Here is a 24,361-nt window from a genome sequence, read left to right as displayed (position 1 = left end):
CCGTGGTTGGCTCTGGCCATCCCGGCAAGAAGGCAGATATGCCTGTTCGATTGGTGAATAAAAATAAAAATACCATACCATACCATAGCAGACACTGAGCTTTGTGTTCAGAAGGAGAATGTGTTGTCTTTGCAGTTGTTTGGGACTGTTCGTCTTGAAGGTGCGAAATAGATACTAAGATCTCTTGATATTCTCTCTTTTTCTTGTCATTACGTTTTTGTCACTTATTGGATTTCTATGCTGTTTTCTTGACTCTTCACATCTATTTTTTCGTGTTACTTCTACACATATTGGAGTGATGTATCTACCGGCATGAACTTCTTTTATTTATAGTTTAAGTCTTTCCATCTTTAAGCTTATTTCCATCATTCCCTGTAGTATTTTGAGAAGAAGGGAACGAAAACGTTCAATACTATTTTGACACATGTCCTAATTGGCTGGTGGTGATTCTTGCGTAGATGCATGCTTAAACAATACAATCATTGTTTGTACACAAAGGCACACAATGATTTGTTTGTAATAATAATACTTGAAAGTAATAATAATTTTTACAAGAGGTCGGAGGCGGATAATACTTTAATAACGAAGGTACATTTTGGGTCGTAAATATCCACGCAAACACACATCCAGTCTAAAATAAGGCACTTGTCAAAGTATCCGAACGTTTTCGGTCCCTTCTCATCAAGGATTATACAGGGAATGGCTCAAGTTGGAAAGACTGAAACTTTTATAGCGTAAAGATAATGAGATAACAACACTCGTGACAAGTTGGAAAATGATCAAGTTCAGCACGACACAAAACTCGAACAATGTAACTTAATTTGCTCACTTTGTTGTTGTCACTATTATTATTTTCCTTCGAGTTTTGTGTCGTGCTGAACTTGATAATTTTCCCGCGATGCAGCGAAGAACAGGGCTACTTGCAATCGTTGCAAAACGGTCTATTCTTACAAAGGCTGCTCAACGACTGCGCTGAAACGACATCTCAACACCAAACAGTAGTCCGAAGCGAAGCAGAAGCAACCCTAAATCAGGGGTGTCGGAAGCAGTTTAATTTTGATGCGGCGAAATTGTGAGAGGGGTCCGGGGGTCCCCCTGGATTTTTTTGAATATTGGGCCTAAAAGGCCATATTTTAATGCTACAGAACCAGAGAGCTTGGAAGCTCAGGGCCCTGCGCTATGCTTTGTTGCCTTGATGATCTAGACAAAAAAGCATAGAGATGTTATAAATTCTTATAAATTTCTCCTTTTTTTAAGACATAACCTGGGATTCGAACCCGCACTATCGCCCTGCATGCATCCCCCGATACAATTTGCAGACATACTAATTCTTCCAAGTAACTTCACGTTATGATCTTGCATTTGAAAGCCCTATTTGATTATGCATTGTGGCCAGCCGTCTTTGATGGTGCGGTACGGGAAAGGTACGGGACAGGTACGGTCGAGGGTAATACGACACCGTCTACCGCCTTGATGACCTAGGCAAAAAAAGGATAAGGATGTTATAATTTTTTTCAGGCATAACCTGGGATTCGAACCCACATTATCGCCCTACATGCAATCCCCCATACACTTCATACTCATTCTTCCAAGTTGCTTCACGTTATGATCTTGCGTTTGAAACCCCAATTTGAATATTGCGGCCAGCTGTATGTGGCCAGCTGTGTTTGATGGTACGGTACGGTACGGGACGGATACGGGTTAGCGCCAGGCGTGACACAACCACACAAACAAATACCAAATTAAGGTGGCTCGCGCCTATTTCTAAACTCGTCTTCTGCGCAGGTTCTCGCGCATCCTACGTTCGAGAAAAGTGCATGCGGAGTTGGCTTAGCGAGCTTGTAGCGCACTCCAGTTTCGAAGGGTCCAGCTCGAGCAGATGGCCTGAGTACGAAGCTCTCGTACTCGAGTCTAGAGTGTGAGCTTTTTTCTTCTTTTTTTGTCACTCCTTCACTTGGCTACTTTTTTTGAGGTGCATTTTTTACTTGTGGAAATTGTCACCTGTCAGAGAAGTGTTGGGATGTCCCTTCCAGCAGGCACTGCCCATGCCCATGGTCGGCTTCGGAAAAAGAGTAGAATCAAAGCGTTGGAGTCTATGTGGATGTCTTGGAAGGAATGGGGGACGGCACAGACGGGTACGTGAATATGTAAAACCTGAGTATTTTGAATTTTCGTTGAATTGGTTCAAGTGACTTGGCGAGTCCATTCCACAGTAGAACGCCATCCTTCGCAAAATTTGTCTGACTATTTTGTCAAGAATGGCCGTTCTATAATGATCAATCGACTCTGAAGCCAGTGGATTGTGGAGGTCGCCCTTGAATATATTGAAATGGTCACGAATGTACGAAAGTAGTTTTTTTTTTTTTTTTTTTGATTCGAACATGTACTGGACAGCGTGGTTGCATTGTGTCAGTAGAGGGTACTACTGTAGTATCTCACCATTTCTTTATGGTAATCGCTGTCCACGAAGAACTCTACTATAGTTATTGCCACGGCTTGATCACAGCGGTACACTGAGTTTTTGTTGAGAAATTCCTTCAATTTATTGTCTTATCACTCTGACTAGACTCAGTGCTTGAGCGTTTTATTTAGGATGCATTTTTTAGAGATTGATTTACCAGTATGTGTTTCACATCACTCCTGACGAGAATAAGCATTTGAAAGCAACACTGGCTGACAGCAATCATGCTCCCCAGGCTCAAGTGTGTGTGTGTGTGTGTGTGTGTGTGTGTGTGTGTGTGTGTGTGTGTGTGTGTGTTACAATGGTGTGCATGGCAATTTGGTAGAGTATGTGTGAACACAAAGTCCACTATATATTCACAAACTCAAGTACATCGCAAAATTATGCCTTCGTATCTCATATTGTGCCTTCATAACTTTGACTAGCCCTAACCTGCTGTCTGACAGGTGTGTCATTGGTGAATGAACATGTATACTGTCTCCCTTCACAATTACATGCATGTAACACAATATTTACAGTGCACTTGCAGTGTATATAGCTAGATCAATGCACAGTAATCAGTAAATTGTGGCTGCCTCTGTCACATTGTCATATTCACGCGAAGTACATTCTAAATCATCGAAAATGCCCAAACCTATTTCTACGTGTGGAGAAGAAGATTGAACACATTCTTTCCTTGCATCTGCGCCTTGATCCTTGAAGGATGATGGCGTTCATACAGATGCGGAAAACTCGGCCTGTAGCCGAGTCTGACGCGAACCGTGAATTTTTTTCCTTGACATTGGTTGATGGCGTCAGTCACATCTAAGAGTGACACTCTATCTCAAACATATTTACACAAAGAAGTAGTAATCTTATCTTCATTGGAGCGATGGTCTGCAGGCGTGCGATCCTGTGTGTGCCTTGTGTGTGTGTGTGTGTGTGTGTGTGTGTGTGTTTAGTCACTGTTTACACGCACGTTTGTGCGTGTGTGTGGTGGGTGTGTGTGTGTGTGTCTGTCTGGCCTGGTATGAGGTTGCTCAGGATAGGTCTGCCTGGCGGGTGGACTGTCTTATCTGCCATCGGTCGTTTCGCCAGCCAGGTGACAAACAAGGCACAAATGTGGCGCAGAGCAAAGTCTCCCCATCCAGGATCAGCGTGGTGCTGTGCAGTGTGCTACATGCAGAAGGTGGTTTCACTCTCGTGGTGGCCTGCGTGTGCATCATTGTTTGCCCCTGGAACCATCGAAAGTGTCCGCGCCGGCATCATCTATTCCGCTCAGCGTCCATGCTTCTCTCTTGTGTTTGACATGCAATCGGCAATTCAAGTCAGTGCCTGGTTTCAGACGTCACATGTGCGACCGTGGCCATCGGGCAACCAAGTCTGACAGAGCATCATATTGTGTCCGCTGTTCTCGCTGCAGCCGTCAGTTCCGTCGACAGAGTGACCTGAGTCGTCATCTCCGTTTCTGCTCCTGATAATGACTCCGGCTTCTTTCGGAATGGTGTGGCCCTTGGGCAACCATGCTACAGTAGCAGTAGCAGTAGTAGTAGTAGTGTGTGTGTGTGTGTGTGTGTGTGTGTGTGTGTGTGTCTGGAGCGCCACCAGACGTGCTCTTTCTCACTCTCTGCTGCCCCTCCGGGCCCACGTGACCCTAGTGGTAGTGGCTCGACAGGACAGGTGTGTGTGTGTGTGTGTGTGTTTGCATGTATGCGTGTGTGTGTTTGCATGTATGCGTGTGTGTGTTTGTGTGTGGTATGTGTGTGGTATGTGTGTGTACACTTGTGTCAATGTGTATTGCAGGGTTGGGGTGGGCTAGTAGAGAAGAGTAGATGTATATGGACATGTACATGGGATATGTAGGTGTGCATGTACATGTAGCAAAGCTAACTTATCAAAAAGGCATTCTGCGCCTATATGGCGAAATTGAGCATTGAAGCATATGTTTTTTATTTTCTCATTGGCATGTACACAGTTAGTCCATTCAATAACCAAAAAATGAGGAAGATTGTAAATCAGGTTCTTGATGAAATACCCGTCCGCTATACATCACAAATCCTGTACAAATTTGACAATTTAGTGAAATTGTCATCGCCTATATCTCAAAAGTTAGCATTGAGACCCCGTTTTTTTTACTCGCCATTTGCATACACTACCTAAGAGCAACCGCCCACCAAATTTTCAGAGCAATCGTTAATTTTTTTGAAATAGGCGTGAGCCACCTTAAAGCCACCTGGCTAGCGCCAGATGTTACTGAAGTAACGTCTTCCGCATAGCTACGGGAATAATATGAGCTGGGCGTGGACGATCTGCTCCAGCAGTTTGTTGACCATCGGAAGGAGGGATACGGGTCTATAATTGGAGGGGTCTGTTTGACTACCAGATGTGTATATTAGACAAATGCTCGCCAGCTTGTAAACATCTGGTTCTATGCTTCTGTAAGGACTCATTGAAGATCCTGGACAGGGAAGCGCTTTTGCTGTCTGCGCAGTTGCGCAGGAAGAGAGGAGGTCGACCATCAGATCCGCTTGCCTTGGCAGCATTGAGTTTTGACAGCATGCTTCTGACGGCTTGCTTAGACACTGGCTGGAAACTGTCCAGTCCGGAGCTGAACACGGTAGTTCTGGCTTTTCAGGACGTCCAGGGTCAGTAACGACAGCTGCGAACGTTGTAGACAGCTCTTCAATGGAGGTCTTAGGTGCAATGTGTAGTTTCTTCTGTCCACTAAGGCCATTCAGTAGGGACCTTTCGCATTTGCTACGAATCGAATGCAAAACGAAAGTTTTATTCGACTCGTAATCGTTTCGTTGAAACCAGATTCACATTTCGCAAGTCGTAATGCAAATGTGCATGGCAATTACGAATACGGCCGGTAGCTTGGCGTACGGGTGTGTTCGTGCACACGTGCATGGATCATGGAATCAAGGGAAAAAAATGTGTACCTGGCATAACATGTGTACCTTGCAAAAGAAATGTGTACCTGACGGATTCGGAGCGTGCCACGAATGAAGAGGCTTCCATTCGTGAAAAAGAGTTCTCCGCGGCGACTCTGACGAATCCTCGAACCCAGGTGACGAATCAGAATTCGTATCGTATCCGTACGCGTGGTGCGAAAGGTCCCTAGTAACTCCGGTTGCAAGTCGAAACTGATCTTTATAGTATTCAGATTTGAGGCGACGGTTTAGCAGTGTGCTTTGGCGCCGTACAGCGCAGTACTGGTTGACTAATGCCTGGTAGTCAGGGTGCTTACGAGATCTTCTATGCAGGTGCTTACGCTGTTGAAGATGTTGTTTAAGGTCGAGATTGACCCATGGCTGGGGTAGAGGGTAACAATGTAGGGTTGCCCACAGTTTCCTAGGCTTGGGCTGCGTGAGTTTTTACATTCGGTGCGAGTAGTATATTGATGTACGTGTCCCTAGTGGGTAGGCTTGGGCGGATAATGCTAGCATTATAAGTAGCATTATAGTGTGCGATTTGCAACGACCATTATGCTAGCATTATAACACTACATTTCCACAAAAGTGGCATTATACCCAAATATGGAAGTTTTGGCCACTACAAAAAATGTACCGTTACATGCCTTGTACATAGAACTGCACAACCTGCTCAAGATTGTCCAAACTAAGCCATTTTCCATGCATACTATTGCGGATTTGCTGGCATTATGGAGCAATAGCAGCATAAGATTAGCATTATTAGCATGATTTTCTAGCATTTTCCATGCCGTCTACGTAGAACTACGAAACGTGCACAATACAGCCTAAACCAAGCCATTTTCCATACGCACGACTGGTGAATTGCTGGCATTACAGAGGAACAGCAGCATTATAAGTAGCATGATGATACAGTTTTTCTATCATTGCCATTAGCATTATCCCGCAAAATAACTACCATTATCCGCCCCGGCCTACTAATGGGCTCACCTAGCTCGTTTGGGAAGGTAGTCATAGCAACACCACACAGGCAGCTTTTGTGTGTCGGTCTTTATCAGATGATTTAAATAATAAGAATGGTCTCGGCCTTGGATTTATGGCTAATAAAGAACTGACCGAACTGATTCGTCCTTTGTGGACTCCCCAGTACAGCAAAGAGGAAATGATGCCGAGCCTGATAGGAATGAAAAATAAATTTTCCAAAGCCAGATTTAAAAAGAAGTCCGAACCTATCTCAAACGGACCTGTCAGTGAGCTCTGTATGACGCAAACAGCAAAGGCACTACCCCACACCAGAGTGCTCAACTGCTACAAGATCAGGAGCGAAATACTCAATCAGCGGACAGATCTATTTCGTCCTTTGTGGACTCATCAGCGCAGCACAGAGGAAATGAGGCCCATCATATCATAGGTGAGGATAATATGCCCAAGGGATCCACATCAAGTAACAAACTATGAAACTATGAAACTTACGTAGATTCTCGCAAATTGGCACGTCGTAAAATACAAATTTTGCCAGTGTGGAGTCCCATTTATACGGGGCTACTGCACCTCTTGTTGGATCGCAATTTGTACTTCTGCAGTGTGGAAAGTATCCAGATTCGCACTGGAATCTGAAACCTCTTAGATTAGATTGTCTTATAAGATCCACATTGGGGGGTACCACAATTGAAACTGAAATCATACAAGCAACACAGGTATACAGTTTTTAATTATTATAGATTAGTGCATGGCAGGGAGGACATTATCAATTTTTAGAACGAGGTTACATGCATTATCTCCCTTGCATTATGCTTGTGCAAGATCAAAAGGAAAGCTTTTTACAATAATAGTACTAATAATAAAACATAGCCTGTAAAATGTAAAGATTTACTGAGTACAGATATCCAGTATCCATGGCCAGTGTTTATAATATAAATATAATAATATTAAGGGTAGGTTCACATATCGCCAGTACGCACCGGGAGTCACCGGGAGTGGGCCTCTTGCAACCTCTCCCGGCGCATTGCAATTACTAGTATGTGAACCAGTGCAATCGTAACAAAGTTGGACAGTGCCGAACTCTTGCGATCTGCCCCGGCGCCGATCCCGAAGAATTTTGACCAAAAGTGGTTTGTGAACCGTTCGCGCCGGTAATTGCGGCTGCCAGACTTTGTCAAAATATCAAACCAATACTTATTTTTTCTAAATTGAAGCTAGAGAGGAGGTCCGTTCGCCATTTTTGTAGTCGCTTCAAGGTGGCAAATAAGTCAGCATACCAGCCCTTCCTTCTCGGATGATCTGCTTGACCATTGTGCAACTTATGAGACAAATACAATTGAAACAAATATAAAATATGATGGATACATTGACAAGTTCTTGTGACTTCATCAACGTTTGCAAGCATAATTTCGACACAATCGCTTACTAGACTGCAAATACAATGTGTAGAAGAAGATCTCCAGTAAAAAGTAGCACCGAGTGGCCATCACCGAAAAACCTTGAACTACTGAAGAAACAAAGAATCATTTGGGCTCATTCTGTACTACTTTGTAGTGGATTTGGTGCTCGAACCGTATGCGCAACGGATCGGGAGCTGGCTCACCGCCGATGTCTTGCGGTGCCGGTTTTGCTTATGTGAACCTACCCTGATAGATTCTCACATGCGAGCAGCCTGGGCCTCGGCGACAACCAGCTCAGCAGACTTCGGAAGCCGAACCGATCACTCATGGTAAAGACCTCGTGAACCCCACAAACACATGATGCATTATCACAACAGGGCAAATGAAAGACGGCACCTGATGTAAAATATTACTTGGGAGTACTGCTCCATCCTCCTGCTATTTCTATCTGTCCATCTCTATCTATCTCTCTCTCTCTCTGCTATTGCCGCGCCTGGATGTGATGAAGCCGACACCCAAGGTCGGCAGAGCATCCCATGACACGTCACCACTCCCCATATTCATGGCTCATACATGACGGGTTTACGTGGCTCTAGTAAAACCATAAAACTAAATAAATAAAGAGTGAAGGGGAGAGGGTGCTGTGTGCAAGTGGTGTAAAAATATTCATTATTGTAACTCGAGCGCCTAAATCCCGGGTGCACTAGCACGGAACAAAGGCCTGAGATGATAGCGTATGCCTGGCGTCAGGGGTGCAAAAAAAGCTCTGTGCCAGAACTTTGCAGCGCAGAAAGGGTGTGTGGGTAAGCGCGTGTTTACCGCCATATTGCCAGGTGTGTGTTTACCACCATATTTTATCATTAAGCTGGACATTATCACTGCGGACAAAAGCATACTGCTGAATTCGCGGCGCGAATTCGTCTCGAAGTGCAGGCACAACAGCAAGTACATGCTAGCAAAGTGTACGGGCGTTACATAAACTCTAAGTTAAGTCCCACGTTGAAAGCACCTCCACAATCTTACAATCTTATCACCGCCCCCCCCCCCCCCCACCCTTACCGTCAGTAGCTCCAAAAGAGCGCAGTCCGTTAGTGCAGATTATTAGACCTAGCACTAGATCCACCAATTTTACAAGTTTATCACTTGCTCCCCCTCACCATCAATAGCTTCAAAAGAGCGCAACTACTGGCAAAGATTATTATACTTCAAAATTGAAATAATTTTTTTTGTGTATATTTTATTTCGCAATCCAAATGGGCAGATTTGCCCAATGAAAAGGTGGCGAATGAAGATAGAAAGCAGTAGAAAATTGGGAATGGATGTAACAGTGATAGAGGTGGAGAGAAACTAAGGCAGCTGATCATCAAACAGGACGTTTGGTACTCTAGTTACTAGGGGCGTGCGGGATCATGCTGACGCGAAACTGCCGGAGCGTGAAGATGGCAAGTTTATCGCTGGGTTAAGGTATTCCACAGCTGGGCGCCCTGGAATGCGAGGCAACCCTAGCCGAACCTGGTGCAAACTGGCGGTTGGCGCAGACCCATGGTGGAGTGCAACCTAGTTGGGCCAGCTGACGAAGGAACTAGGAGGGCTTGCAGATAAGAACTTGCGTGCCCATTCCGAGACCTCCAGATAAGATTGAAGAAGGGCTGAGGCTTCCTGCAGTGCATTCTCTGCAGTTGAAGTAATAGGAAGAGAGCCTGATCGAGCCCGTCGCAAACTGCGCGAGGCGATTGAGATTCGTGATGCCAAGCCCCATGTGAACATAAGCACCGGATGGGACTTGTTGTGAATTTTCTCAGCTTCCCCTGCTGCTACTTCAATATCACTGAATAATTATAATATGAGGCGGGTCACTCAAATCCATTCTGTTCCTGATGCCTCGTCGCGTCCCTGGTGGTAACAGTTTGGCATGGAAGTTTAACCTCATAGTGCATTGACTCATGGGGCTCCGTGCTCCCCTCCTGTGCTAGAATTAACAACATAATTATTTGGCATGTATCCTCACTTCGTAGAGTACAACGGAGCGCTCTTCTTCTCCGTGATGTGCACAGTTGCACCTTCTCTCTCCCTCCCCCCCCCCCTCTGTATAGAGGTGACATAACTCGCATCATTTTTTTTTGGCGCTACACTCTGCGTAACGCCATTCACAGAGCACAATGCGCGCTACCTTCTGCTGCTTCTCCTCCGTGATGTGCTAGTTGCGCCTTTTCTCTCTCTCTCTGCCCCCCCCCTCTGCATACTAGGTGACATAATTCGCATCTTTTTTGGCGCTACACTCTGCGTATATACTGCTCTTGTGTGGCTTCCACGGTATGAATTGTTATTACCTGACGATGGCCAAGTGCCGAAACGTTGTTAAAATAACGGAACTGGTTCGGATGTGATGTGCAGCGCTATGGGAATGGGTGTGTCCACCCGAATTATTTTCACTCCAGATAAGATTTTAGATTTATTGCAAGATTTTTTATCAGACCGAGCACTGAAATGCCTCAATATTTCAACCCAATGTAGACTATTTATTTGGTGTTTTCTACTGTAAGTGTCATTATGAAGTTGTCTGATGAGTCGTTTCGCACGAAACTCGGAGTAACAACGAACTTCTCGGCTATCCGTCGCTTGACGATTTGTGTGTCATTGCTCTGTCTTTTTGACGTTGAGCACCCTCTCCGCAGCTGTGTGGAACAAGATCTTAAGCGGGATTTACAGAAGCTTTTTTTGTGATGCGACACGCGATGCGACAGCCGCGGAACCGGGAAACCCCCAAATCGCACCCATCGCGGACCCCACGCAACCACCCAAATCCGGGCCATTGCGGAAGTTGAGCTTGGCTCAACTTTTGCGATGCGAAAAGCGATTTGTACTAGTTGTACCAAACCGCGAATGTTATGGTGACGTACCCAAATTAGCAAGATTTTGTCGCATCGCTGACTTCTTCTGTGAATGGTATTTCGCGGGATTTCTCGGGATGTTACTGAAGTAACGTCTTCCGCATAGCTACGGGAATTAAAGCTGTGTGGACCCTGGCTAGCGCCAGATGTTACTGAAGTAACGTCTTCCGCATAGCTACGGGAATAATATGAGCTGGGCGTGGATGATCTGCTCCAGCAGTTTGTTGACGATCGGAAGGAGGGATACGGGTTTATAATTGGAGGGGTCTGTTTGACTACCAGATGTGTATATTAGACAAATGCTCGCCAGCTTGTAATCATCTGGTTCTATGCTTCTGTAAGGACTCATTGAAGATCCTGGACAGGGAAGCGCTTTTGCTGTCTGCGCAGTTGCGCAGGAAGAGAGGAGGTCGACCATCAGATCCGCTTGCCTTGGCAGCATTGAGTTTTGACAGCATGCTTCTGACGGCTTGCTTGGACACTGGCTGGAAACTGTCCAGTCCGGAGCTGAACTCGGTAGTTCTGGCTTTTCAGGACGTCCAGAGTCAGTAACGACAGCTGCGAACGTTGTAGACAGCTCTTCAATGGAGGTCTTAGGTGCATTGTGTAGTTTCTTCTGTCCACTAAGGCCATTCAGTAGGGACCTTTCGCATTTGCTACGAATCGAATGCAAAACGAAAGTTTTATTCGACTCGTAATCGTTTCTTGAGACCAGATTCAGATTTCGCTAGTCGTAATGCAAATGTGCATGGCAATTAAGAATACGGCCGGTAGCTTGGCGTACGGGTGTGTTCGTGCACACGTGTATGGACCATGGAATCAAGGGAAAAAAGGTGTACCTGGCATAACATGTGTACCTTGCAAAAGAAATGTGTACCTGACGGATTCGGAGCGTGCCACGAATGAAGAGGCTGCCATTCGTGAAAAAGAGTTCTCCGCGGCGACTCTGACGAATCCTCGAACCCAGGTGACGAATCAGAATTCGTATCGTATCCGTACGCGTGGTGCGAAAGGTCCCTAGTTACTCCGGTTGCAAGTCGAAACTGATCTTTATACGAGGTGATTCGTCATTATTTAACACGAAAGTAAAAAAGCCTTCCGTAGGGTTCGAGGTGCGAATCTTTCCATTTCTTCCTCTATAAATGTAATACTGAAGTCCTTAGATTGCGATGGTGGGTTGTTCATTCACATATTCCTTGGTGTTGGAAAGCAGGGGGCGGTTGAAAAATGGCAATTTTTCTGCATAATATTTGTTGTGGTCATTTCTTAACATCCTGGTAAAATAGGCCTTAGCACCACAATTTCAAGTCAGTTTTCAATAGAAAGAGACCCTACGTATCCAGGATGGTCCAGAAAGACTGGATCAAGAATATGTTCATCCAAATACAAGCCATTCAAGCTTGCATAACAATAGATGTGTCACCCTGATTTCATATGCAATTGTGATCAACCTCTGTGAGTAATTTCAGTAATTGCCAATGTTTGGCCAATACCAGGGCCAACACACCGACATTTCTCCTTCCCAGGCGTCGTTTCCAGTGTGTAGCTATCATATGTTTCCTCTTCAGCTAAATGTGTTGTCACTGGAGGTTGAAACCAGCGGCTATGACTCTCTTATACTCTATTTTACCGTAAACATCGCGCACATGCAGACTGAAAGCTCTTGCAATGTCACTTCCTGAAGGAATATCAGTCTCAATTTTGGAGGCGAACTTGACAGAACATTGGCAATGGCAATGGCAAAAAGAAATTTGACATGACTTTTGCAGGCGCTGGCAATGAGATATTTTACCGATTTGTTAAGAAATGACTCTATGTTAAAAAATTACCAATCACCTCGTAGTATTCAGATTTGAGGCGACGGTTTAGCAGTGTGCTTTGGCGCCGTACAGCGCAGTACTGGTTGACTAATGCCTGGTAGTCCGGGTGCTTACGAGATCTTCTATGCAGGTGCTTACGCTGTTGAAGATGTTGTTTAAGGTCGAGATTGACACATGGCTGGGGTAGAGGGTAACAATGTAGGGTTGCCCACAGTTTCCTAGGCTTGGGCTGCGTGAGTTTTTACATTCGGTGCGAGTAGTATATTGATGTACGTGTCCCTAATGGGTAGGCTTGGGCGGATAATGCTAGCATTATAAGTAGCATTATAGTGTGCGATTTGCAACGACCATTATGCTAGCATTATAACACTACATTTCCACAAAAGTGGCATTATACCCAAATATGGAAGTTTTGGCCACTACAAAAAATGTACCGTTACATGCCTTGTACAAAGAACTGCACAACCTGCTCAAGATTGTCCAAACTAAGCCATTTTCCATGCATACTATTGCGGATTTGCTGGCATTATGGAGCAATAGCAGCATAAGAAAATTGGGAATGGATAGCATGATTTTCTAGCATTTTCCATGGCGTCTACGTAGAACTACGAAACGTGCACAATACAGCCTAAACCAAGCCATTTTCCATACGCACGACTGGTGAATTGCTGGCATTACAGAGGAACAGCAGCATTATAAGTAGCATGATGATACAGTTTTTCTATCATTGCCATTAGCATTATCCCGCAAAATAACTACCATTATCCGCCCCGGCCTACTAATGGGCTCACCTAGCTCGTTTGGGAAGGTAGTCATAGCAACACCACACAGGCAGCTTTTGTGTGTCGGTCTTTATCAGATGATTTAAATAATAAGAATGGTCTCGGCCTTGGATTTATGGCTAATAAAGAACTGCCCGAACTGATTCGTCCTTTGTGGACTCCCCAGTACAGCAAAGAGGAAATGATGCCGAGCCTGATAGGAATGAAAAATAAATTTTCCAAAGCCAGATTTAAAAAGAAGCCCCAACCTATCTCAAACGGACCTGTCAGTGAGCTCTGTATGACGCAAACAGCAAAGGCACTACCCCACACCAGAGTGCTCAACTGCTACAAGATCAGGAGCGAAATACTCAATCAGCGGACAGATCTATTTCGTCCTTTGTGGACTCATCAGCGCAGCACAGAGGAAATGAGGCCCATCATATCATAGGTGAGGATAATATGCCCAAGGGATCCACATCAAGTAACAAACTATGAAACTATGAAACTTACGTAGATTCTCGCAAGTTGGCACGTCGTAAAATACAAATTTTCCCAGATTGGAGTCCCATTTATACGGGGCTACTGCACCTCTTCTTGGATCGCATTTTGTACTTCTGCAGTGTGGAAAGTATCCAGATTTGCACTGGAATCTGTAAACTCCTTGATTAGATTGTCTTATAAGATCCACATTGGGGGGTACCACAACTGAAACTGAAATCATACAAGCAACACAGGTATACAGTTTTTAATTATTATAGATTAGTGCATGGCAGGGAGGACATTATCAATTTTTAGAACGAGGTTACATGCATTATCTCCCTTGCATTATGCTTGTGCAAGATCAAAAGGAAAGCTTTTTACAATAATAGTACTAATAATAAAACATAGCCTGTAAAATGTAAAGATTTACTGAGTACAGATATCCAGTATCCATGGCCAGTGTTTATAATATACAGTAAATATCGGATATAACGTGCCCCTTTGATTTTCGAAAATTTATCACTATATCCGGTGCATCACTATAGCCGATCATTTGCATGTTTGACCGACACATGGCACATGACTGCACATGAAATGATGCGTACACGCTGGAAAAAGCATGCTGAAAGTGCATGCATGCTCCGCGGACTGAGTACCGGTGCATGACACAGAGCAGTGCATGGCAGTGCAGTACGAGTACAGACTGTACATGTACATCAGGGAGTCGTAAAATATTATACGACTCCCTGATGTACATGTACTAGTACTTCGATACATCATGTGGCATGGCTGCTTCTTCAGCGTGTTCTCCAAAAAAAAGCCTGATCCGTACTCGCGTACTCGGTGTCCAACGAGTTGCGTAGAGCCAGACATGAGCGGCTGTGTACGTGAGCTAGCTGGCAACATCATCGTGAGAGGCAACACAGCCAGAAACGGACAAAAAGCGTGCAGAAAGATACAGAAAAGGACAATACCATACAAAGGGAGCGAGAGGTAGCGCAGCCAGAAAAGGACATGTGCATACAGAAACGGACAAGAGCATACAAAGGGAGCACATTGCAAGGGGTAGCACAGCCAGAAACGGACATGTGTGTGCAGGTAAAATAATGGGTTGGTGCAAAAAGAGATTATGAGTACGTCGAAAAAAACAATTGTTTTGTGATCATCACTCTTGATCATTATATGCGATATTTTCCTGTACATTTGATATGGTTTGCTTCCTGAAGTCCATCACAATAAGCGATATATCGGTATAGCCGATAATAGTGTATATAGTGATATTTTAGCTGTATTTTTTCTGATTTGATTTTGATTTTGACGTGTTCTATCACTATAACCGGTATATCATTATATCCGGTCACTTTATAAACGATACTTACTGTAAATATAATAATATTAAGGGTAGGTTCACATATCGCCAGTACGCACCGGGAGTCACCGGGAGTGGGCCTCTTGCAACCTCTCCCGGCGCATTGCAATTACTAGTATGTGAACCAGTGCAATCGTAACAAAGTTGGACAGTGCCGAACTCTTGCGATCTGCCCCGGCGCCGATCCCGAAGAATTTTGACCAAAAGTGGTTTGTGAACCGTTCGCGCCGGTAATTGCGGCTGCCAGACTTTGTCAAAATATCAAACCAATACTTACTTCGAAGTATTTTTTCTAAATTGAAGCTAGAGAGGAGGTCCGTTCGCCATTTTTGTAGTCGCTTCAAGGTGGCAAATAAGTCAGCATACCAGCCCGTCCTTCTCGGATGATCTGCTTGACCATTGTGCAACTTATGAGACAAATACAATTGAAACAAATATAAAATATGATGGATACATTGACAAGTTCTTGTGACTTCATCAACGTTTGCAAGCATAATTTCGACACAATCGCTTACTAGACTGCAAATACAATGTGTAGAAGAAGATCTCCAGTAAAAAGTAGCACCGAGTGGCCATCACCGAAAGACCTTGAACTACTGAAGAAACAAAGAATCATTTGGGCTCATTCTGTACTACTTTGTAGTGGATTTGGTGCTCGAACCGTATGCGCAACGGATCGGGAGCTGGCTCACCGCCGATGTCTTGCGGTGCCGGTTTTGCTTATGTGAACCTACCCTGATAGATTCTCACATGCGAGCAGCCTGGGCCTCGGCGACAACCAGCTCAGCAGACTTCGGAAGCCGAACCGATCACTCATGGTAAAGACCTCGTGAACCCCACAAACACATGATGCATTATCACAACAGGGCAAATGAAAGACGGCACCTGATGTAAAATATTACTTGGGAGTACTGCTCCATCCTCCTGTCCGCTCTCAATAACGCGATTCGGCGATAGAGTGATGTCGCCGCTCTTCCCATGCCACCACTCGCCGACAGCACAACAGGCATACCGTATATTTTATGCAGAGTTCATTATCTGCACCGTAACAGTACTATAATGCGTACTGGAAGTTGTGCGGACCTGTTTAGAGCACATTCAGCGGGCTTTAAACTAATCCAGGGCCCTCGACGCGTCATCAAGAGAAAAGAGAGAGAGAGAGAGTGTGTGTGTGTGAGAGAGAGAGAGAGAGAGAGAGAGAGAGAGAGAAAGAGAGAGAGAGAGAGAGAGAGAGAGAGAGAGAGAGAGAGGAAGAGAGAGAGATATAGAGAGAGAGAGAGAGCGTGAGAGAGAGAGAGAAAGAGAAAGAGAGGGAGAGAGAAAGGGAAAGAGAGAAAGAGGAAAAAGAGAGAGAGCTCGCTATTTCTCTCTGTCCATCTCTCTCTATCTCTCTCTCTCTCTGCTATTGGCGCGCTTGGATGTGATGAAGCCGACACCCAAGGTCGGCAGAGCATCCCATGACACGTCACCACTCCCCATATTCATGGCTCACACATGACGGGTTTACGTGGCTCTAGTAAAACCATAAAACTAAATAAATAAAGAGTGAATGGGAGAGGGTGCTGTGTGCAAGTGGTGTAAAAATATTAATTATTGTAACTCGAGCGCCTAAATCCCGGGTGCACTAGCACGGAACAAAGGCCTGAGATGATAGCGCATGCCTGGCGTCAGGGGTGCAAAAAAAGCTCTGTGCCAGTACTTTGCAGCGCAGAAAGGGTGTGTGGGCAAGCGCGTGTTTACCGCCATATTGCCAGGTGTGTGTTTACCACCATATTTTATCATTAAGCTGGACATTATCACTGCGGACAAAAGCATACTGCTGAATTCGCGGCGCGAATTCGTCTCGAAGTGCAGGCACAACAGCAAGTACATGCTAGCAAAGTGTACGGGCGTTACATAAACTCTAAGTTAAGTCCCACGTTGAAAGCACCTCCACAATCTTACAATCTTATCACCCCCCCCCCCCACCCTTACCGTCAGTAGCTCCAAAAGAGCGCAGTCCGTTAGTGCAGATTATTAGACCTAGCACTAGATCGCACAATTTTACAAGTTTATCACTTGCTCCCCCTCACCATCAATAGCTTCAAAAGAGCGCAATCTACTGGCAAAGATTATTATACTTCAAAATTGAAATAATTTTTTTGGTATATATTTTATTTCGCAATCCAAACGGGCAGATTTGCCCAATGAAAAGGTGGCGAATGAAAATAGAAAGCAGTAGAAAATTGGGAATGGATGTAACAGTGATAGAGGTGGAGAGAAACTAAGGCAGCTGATCATCAAACAGGACGTTTGGTACTCTAGTTACTAGGGGTGTGCGGGATCATGCTGACGCGAAACTGCCGGAGCGTGAAGATGGCAAGTTTATCGCTGGGTTAAGGTATTCCACAGCTGGGCGCCCTGGAACGCGAGGCAACCCTAGCCGAACCTGGTGCAAACTGGCGGTTGGCGCAGACCCATGGTGGAGTGCAACCTAGTTGGGCCAGCTGACGAAGGAACTAGGAGGGCTTGCAGATAAGAACTTGCGTGCCCATTCCGAGACCTCCAGATAAGATTGAAGAAGGGCTGAGGCTTCCTGCAGTGCATTCTCTGCAGTTGAAGTAATAGGAAGAGAGCCTGATCGAGCCCGTCGCAAACTGCGCGAGGCGATTGAGATTCGTGATGCCAAGCCCCATGTGAACATAAGCACTGGATGGGACTTGTTGTGAATTTTCTCAGCTTCCCCTGCTGCTACTTCAATATCACTGAATAATTATAATATGAGGCGGGTCACTCAAATACATTCTGTTTCTGATGCCTCGTCGCGTCCCTGGTGGTAACAGTTTGGCATGGAAGTTTAACCTCATAGTGCATTGACTCATGGGGCTCCGTGCTCCCCTCCTGTGCTAGAATTAACACCATAATTATTTGGCATGTATCCTCACTTCGTAGAGTACAACGGAGCGCTCTTCTTCTCCGTGATGTGCACAGTTGCACCTTCTCTCTCCCTCCCCCCCCCCCTCTGTATAGAGGTGACATAACTCGCATCATTTTATTTTTTGGCGCTACACTCTGCGTAACGCCATTTACAGAGCACAATGCGCGCTACCTTCTGCTGCTTCTCCTCCGTGATGTGCTAGTTGCGCCTTTTCTCTCTCTCTCTCTGCCCCCCCCCCTTCTGCATACTAGGTGACATAATTCGCATCTTTTTTGGCGCTACACTCTGCGTATATACTGCTCTTGTGTGGCTTCCACGGTATGAATTGTTATTACCTGACGATGGCCAAGTGCCGAAACGTTGTTAAAATAACGGAACTGGTTCGGATGTGATGTGCAGCGCTATGGGAATGGGTGTGTCCACCCGAATTATTTTCACTCCAGATAAGATTTTAGATTTATTGCAAGATTTTTTATCAGACCGAGCACTGTAATGCCTCAATATTTCAACCCAATGTAGACTATTTATTTGGTGTTTTCTACTGTAAGTGTCATTATGAAGTTGTCTGATGAGTCGTTTCGCACGAAACTCGGAGTAACAACGAACTTCTCGGCTATCCGTCGCTTGACGATTTGTGTGTCATTGCTCTGTCTTTTTGACGTTGAGCACCCTCTCCGCAGCTGTGTGGAACAAGATCTTAAGCGGGATTTACAGAAGCTTTTTTTGTGATGCGACACGCGATGCGGCAGCCACGGAACTGGGAAACCCCCAAATCGCACCCATCGCGGACCCCACGCAACCACCCAAATCCGGGCCATTGCGGAAGTTGAGCTTGGCTCAACTTTTGCGATGCGACAAGCGATTTGTACTAGTTGTACCAAACCGCGAATGTTATGGTGACGTACCCAAATTAGCAAGATTTTGTCGCATCGCTGACTTCTTCTGTGAATGGTATTTCGCGGGATTCACAGAAGCTTTTTTGGGATGCGACAAGCGATGCGACGCGATCTGCGACGGACGCGTGCGATGCGAACTCGCGAAATATCATTCACAGAAGAAGTCAGGGATGCGACAACGCCTCGCTGATTTGGGTACGTCACCATGATATTCGCGCGGTTTGATACAACTTGTACAAATTTATAGGCAACTCTTGAACCTTTGTACAACTTTCCTGTAGAAAAGGTCAAAATCGTACGCCAAATTGCTTGTCGCATCGCATCGCATCGCGAAAGTTGAGCCAAGCTCAACTTCTGCGATGGCCTGCGATGGCTCGGTTGCGGCAGTTGCGTGGGGTGTGACATGGCTGCAATTTGGTGTTTTCCCAGTTTCACGCCTGTCGCATCGCGTGTCGCACAACAAAAAAAGCTTCTGTGAATTCCGCTTTACTCTATGTATGTAATATATGCTGCGATCAGCGAAAACGATTCTTAGGGTGCGTTCTTAAATCCTCTCGGAAAAGTTGGAGACTCTCCGAAAAGTTCGAGAGCTGTTCTTATATCCTCTCCGACTTTTAGGAGGCTCTCCAAAGCTCTCCAAGCTCTCCAAGCTTCAGAGGTGGTTGAAACTTGGAGATTCCCGCGGTTTGGGATCAGCGCATGCGAACTACGACTAAAAGCCACGTGTTCATTGTGAGTGTACGCATTTCCCTTTTCGCATACGCACATACATTCATCACTCAAGATCGCGGCCCCTTTGACGCTTCATTTTGCTTGACATGTGCAAAATATCTCCGAATTCTTCGAGACCCGTTCTTGAGTAATCCCAGTTTCTTCGACTTCTCTTTTCTTCTTCTTCTAGAAGCTAGAGAATATAAGAACGCACCCTAAGAGGTTTCGTAATTTTTTCGAGAAAGAGGTCGATTTGTGACGTTCAACGATTTTTGATCGCGCTGAGAAGTGCGAGCAGCGCGACAGCGTTCTTCTTGAGCTCCTTGCTTGAAGTTATATTATTTTGAAGTTGAAGTGGTGTCGAGTTGCGACTCGAGTGTTCCTTGATCTTGTTGCAATGGCTTCGGTTGCCAGAGCTGTTCGCCGAGCACACGCGGCTGTCATTGTGTACAGCTAGCTTGAGCCTGGTGGGGAGTGGATGCTGAAGTAGCCGCTGAAGAGTGAGGATGAGACGTTCTTTGGTTCCGACATCCATGTCGACAGCGGGGGCGGAATCGCAGCCATCATGTCCTGCTCAAGGTGGCCGATGACTCGTCAGAGTCGGAAGATGAAGAGTCGTCACCTGAAATAAATAATACTGAGTCTGGGGCTAGTGACGGCAGTGACGCCATGTCTTCAGTTGCTGAGGAAGAAATGGAAGACGAGATTGCGGAACGATTCCACGCAGGATGCAGCTGCGAATATGTCGATCATGTCTCCGCACTCTTCAGCTATTCTTTGTCATTCATTCTAGCTGCCTACTGCACTGTTTCAAAGGTAGTCAAGAGCCCACCCACCTTAGAATGCTGAATATTGTACACCTGCATCGTAAACATAAATAGCACCAGTTAGGAGTACATCTTGTATATTGGTGTATACACACGTTTTGAATCGGAATATTGGAATTTTTCTCGGCTGAGGTCCTTTAGGAGATGTGTTTCACCAAATTTTTAACCAAAAGGAGATTTTGAACATGTTGGCCCTAAGGGCTGTTTCTGCTGGTTGAGGCCCATATACAGACTGGGTACATATTATTATACAGAAAAAAGCCTTCTTCGTTACTCCGATTTTCGCAGACACTTTGTGTACAGATTGAGCATATACAAAAAAGATATCCTTATTTTTAATCCCTGTTACTTACAGCGACCTTTCTCAGTTGGCAACTCGCAACTATAGCTACCGTCTCTGTTTTGACAAATCAGGTAATATGTTGCCCTTACACAGATGGTCGGAGTCAAGGAACACTCATTCACATCTGAGCCAAACAGAGCAAAAAGAGACAGAACTTGCAGTTCGGAAGTGGGGATAGGCATCGGAAGATATTTTTGATTGGTTTAGCAAAGATTGTAGCAGATAAGCGTCGGGGGAAGCTCCCTGGGCACAATTAAGCCAACTCTCGCTATTTGAGAGCAGATGCCACCGGTTCATGATTATAATGCCACCCTTGCACCCATAACGTGGTAATAAATACTAACACTGACACAGCATATATTATAGCTCACAAGGCTACCTCAGACCCTTTTGTAACCGCTTGACGACTGGCAGGGTAAATCAATGTGTCGTCATTGAGGGAACTCATGACGGCCGCCTGCATCCCACAAATCCAACGATCCAAAACGCAACACACATAAATGTCCATAACTCCGGTATGCTCATCGGTCCACGCATCATGAAATTCCTGACAAAAGAATTGCCTTCCGAGCTGGATGCAACGCGCTTGTGGTCAGATTGAGTCAGACAGATTCACAATGTGTCCTTGGTTGGATTCAGAATCACAACCAGACGCGCCCGACCTTCGTTGAGAATCGGCTCAGAAAGATCCGACAACAGCACCAGATATTGTTCGTTTACGTACCATCATCAGAAAATACAGCTGATCTCCCGTCTGGTAGAGTATCCACAGCTGAGTTGGCTACTAGTACACTATGGTGGAATGGTCCAGTGTGTACTTGCGAATTCAAATAAAAAATATACATACTCGGTGGAATGGTCCAGACTGGGTTGCGCAAATCACTCAAGAATGGCCACAGAATACGGATCAAAACGAGTCTGGTCCTGCATCAACCACATCCGAACCAGTGGCAGTTGCTGCTGTGGCTTCGAAGGGTCCTTCGGAAACCAATCACACTCCATTGGACATAGGTATAATCAGCGTATTCGTCACTGAGTCGGTTACTTTGGGTAGCTGCATATGCTAATCGGTTTATCAATCGACAAATGAATGGTGAAAAACAATGACTGACTGCGGATGATACCAGAAACCTTTGGGTCAAGTGCACACAACAGAAACACGATACTGAATTGGAGAAGAATGGAAAAACTCTTGGTACTTTCAAGGACGATGATGGAATAATCCGCTGTGGTGGTTGCTTGGACAGGTCAGAATTACCTTTTCACACGAAACATCCAAACAAAGCTCAGCTTGTTTACGAAACTTGTCGTTTAGTCTTACCACGAGCGGATAATGCATTCTGGAACTTAACACACCCTATCGAAATCGCAAATCCGAGGTGAATACTGGACACCAAGTGGTCGTGTAATTGTAAGAAACATACTGAAGTCATGTGTGATGTGTAAGCGATGGGAATGTAAACCTTTCAGGTTTCCCGTAATGCCACCCCTCCCCAAGGAGAGGATCTCCAGGTCCAAACCATTCGCCTATACAGGGGTTGACTATTTCGGTCCAATGTACGTTCGCAATGACAATGGTGAATCGACAGAGGTATGGGCTTGCCTATTTACTTTTTGGATTGTCAGAGCAATTCATTTGAAGTTAGTGAAAGTGATGGATGCAGCTAATGGGGTCGTTTTCGGCACTTGTGCCAGTGGTTGTGAGACTTACCCACTCACCCCCACCGTTAGGCGCTGCATCTGCCGCTAGGGTTTATCGGGTTTTAGCGGCCGTCGTGAGTTACGGATATGATAATTAACTTCTTTTTTTTTAGTGAAAGATATGACTCGACGAACTCAAAGATTTCATTTCCAAGCATGGTGTGCATGTCATGGGCGTTGCTGAGACATGGCTAGCTGCTGATGTAAATGATGGAGAGGTGTCTATTCCTCACTACAAGTTATTTAGGAAAGATCGTACACTACAGCATGGCGATGGTGTTTGCATATACTGAGTGTCGTGAAACGAATCGTGTCAAACGACGTGCTGATCTGGTTTGTGGATTGAGGTCATGGAGCAAAAGCAGAATACCCTGGTGGGATGTCCATACCGTCCACCAGATAGGTCAGTGGCTTACTGGGATGCATTCCAAGCCAACATCGAAACGAATGTCAAACCTAGTAGCCGAATATTCGCTGGCTTAACGAACGAACGTAGGAATATTCTTTTGGTAACACGGATGATCACATGCCCTCCTCTCAGTCATTTGATGGATATTGTCATTACTATTAGGTATGACAAACGGTAGTGCCACATAAAATGCACTGCCACATAAGGCTACTTCGAAGTTCATATATGCTATGTGCAACATTGGCACTCCGGTATGCACATTAGTGTCAGCCCAAATTTGCCGGCAATTCTTTTGGCATAATATCGAAAGATTTTAGAAATAGAATTGCCCGGCATATTTTGAGCATAATTTCGAAAATTTTGGAGATTTTCACCGTGATTTTGCAGATACTCGAAGTTTCATGTCCAGCGCCAGAGGTACGTGCATGTACAGCTTGGTGATGAGCATTGTGAGGTCAATCTTCACACTTTGAAATGTGAACCCAGGAAAACCGAGCAAAATATCGATGTTTTTCTTAAATTTTCTCCAAAATTTGGTCCGAATTTGGCGTTTTTGAAGCTGTCATTGAGCATATTCAGAGCAAAATATCGTGTCCGCCCGGCAATGCCAAGCATAATATCGAAAGAAGCGCAGCAAAATTATGCGGCATAATATCGAAAAGTCTCGAGCAAATTTGGGCTGACACTGATGCACATACAAGTGCAAACATGCAGTACAACGTCACAGGCAGGCTGTACACACTGTCTGTACTGTGTTTGGCGTGCATGTATGTACGTGCCCTGCATTCGAAGTGACGTCACGAATACTCGAATGCGACTTTAAAAAGAATTTGCTAATGTGACCAACCGAACGAATGTTCGAATATTCCAATATTCGTTTCAACACTACAGGAAAAGGCAATGCAAGGAAGACAGTCGAGCACAGTTCTCATCGGAGACTTCAATGTGGACTATGCCGATCCTCTTGCCAGCCGTGCAAATAGTAGTTTAGTATGTTGTTACCTGTATTTTACTTCACCATAGGTACAGGCATTGCTGCCTTCTTGCTGTGGATCATACATGATGCCACAGCTCCTACGCTATGATGTATAATAATAATAATAATAATAATAATAATGTCTCTTTCCCTCAGCCTAGTGAAAATAATAATAATAATAATAATAATAATACGAAGTAGTGGTTGCGACTTCGGCGATAATTTGTAAGAAAGGGTTTGCTCCCCACACCGGAGCTCGCGCTATTCCGCCGACTTTACTTGACACTTGACTGACTCACGACTGCCATCCAGAGCACACGAGAAGTCCATCGAACCTTCGACTCGGCAAACCTCGGCGGAATAGCGCGAGCTCCGGTGTGGGGAGCAAACCCTTTCTTACAAATAATAATAATAATAATAATAATAATAACTCTGCTGGGATGACGACTACACCATAGCACAGTGGTTAGAGCATCGCTGGCTACAAGCGAGGGTCCCTGGTT

The 24,361-nt window shown here is 45.2% G+C and overlaps 1 protein-coding gene across 1 annotated transcript in view; it reads right to left on the bottom strand.

Annotated features, from left to right (window-relative positions):
- Positions 1–24,361, bottom strand: part of LOC135821325 (uncharacterized) — a 246,864-nt gene that overhangs the window by 206,033 nt on the left and 16,470 nt on the right. Inside the window, exons 5-7 of the mRNA XM_065334383.1 lie at positions 20,783–20,896; positions 13,740–13,940; positions 6,847–7,047 (exon numbers count right to left, since the gene is read on the bottom strand). Of these exons, the coding sequence (XP_065190455.1) occupies positions 6,847–7,047; positions 13,740–13,940; positions 20,783–20,896 (516 nt within the window). The remainder of the gene's footprint in view (positions 1–6,846; positions 7,048–13,739; positions 13,941–20,782; positions 20,897–24,361) is intronic.

Source organism: Sycon ciliatum, chromosome 7, assembly GCF_964019385.1.
Source record: "Sycon ciliatum chromosome 7, ocSycCili1.1, whole genome shotgun sequence".
NCBI classification, from domain to species: Eukaryota; Metazoa; Porifera; class Calcarea; order Leucosolenida; family Sycettidae; genus Sycon; species Sycon ciliatum.
This window is presented reverse-complemented; position numbering and strand designations above follow the sequence as displayed.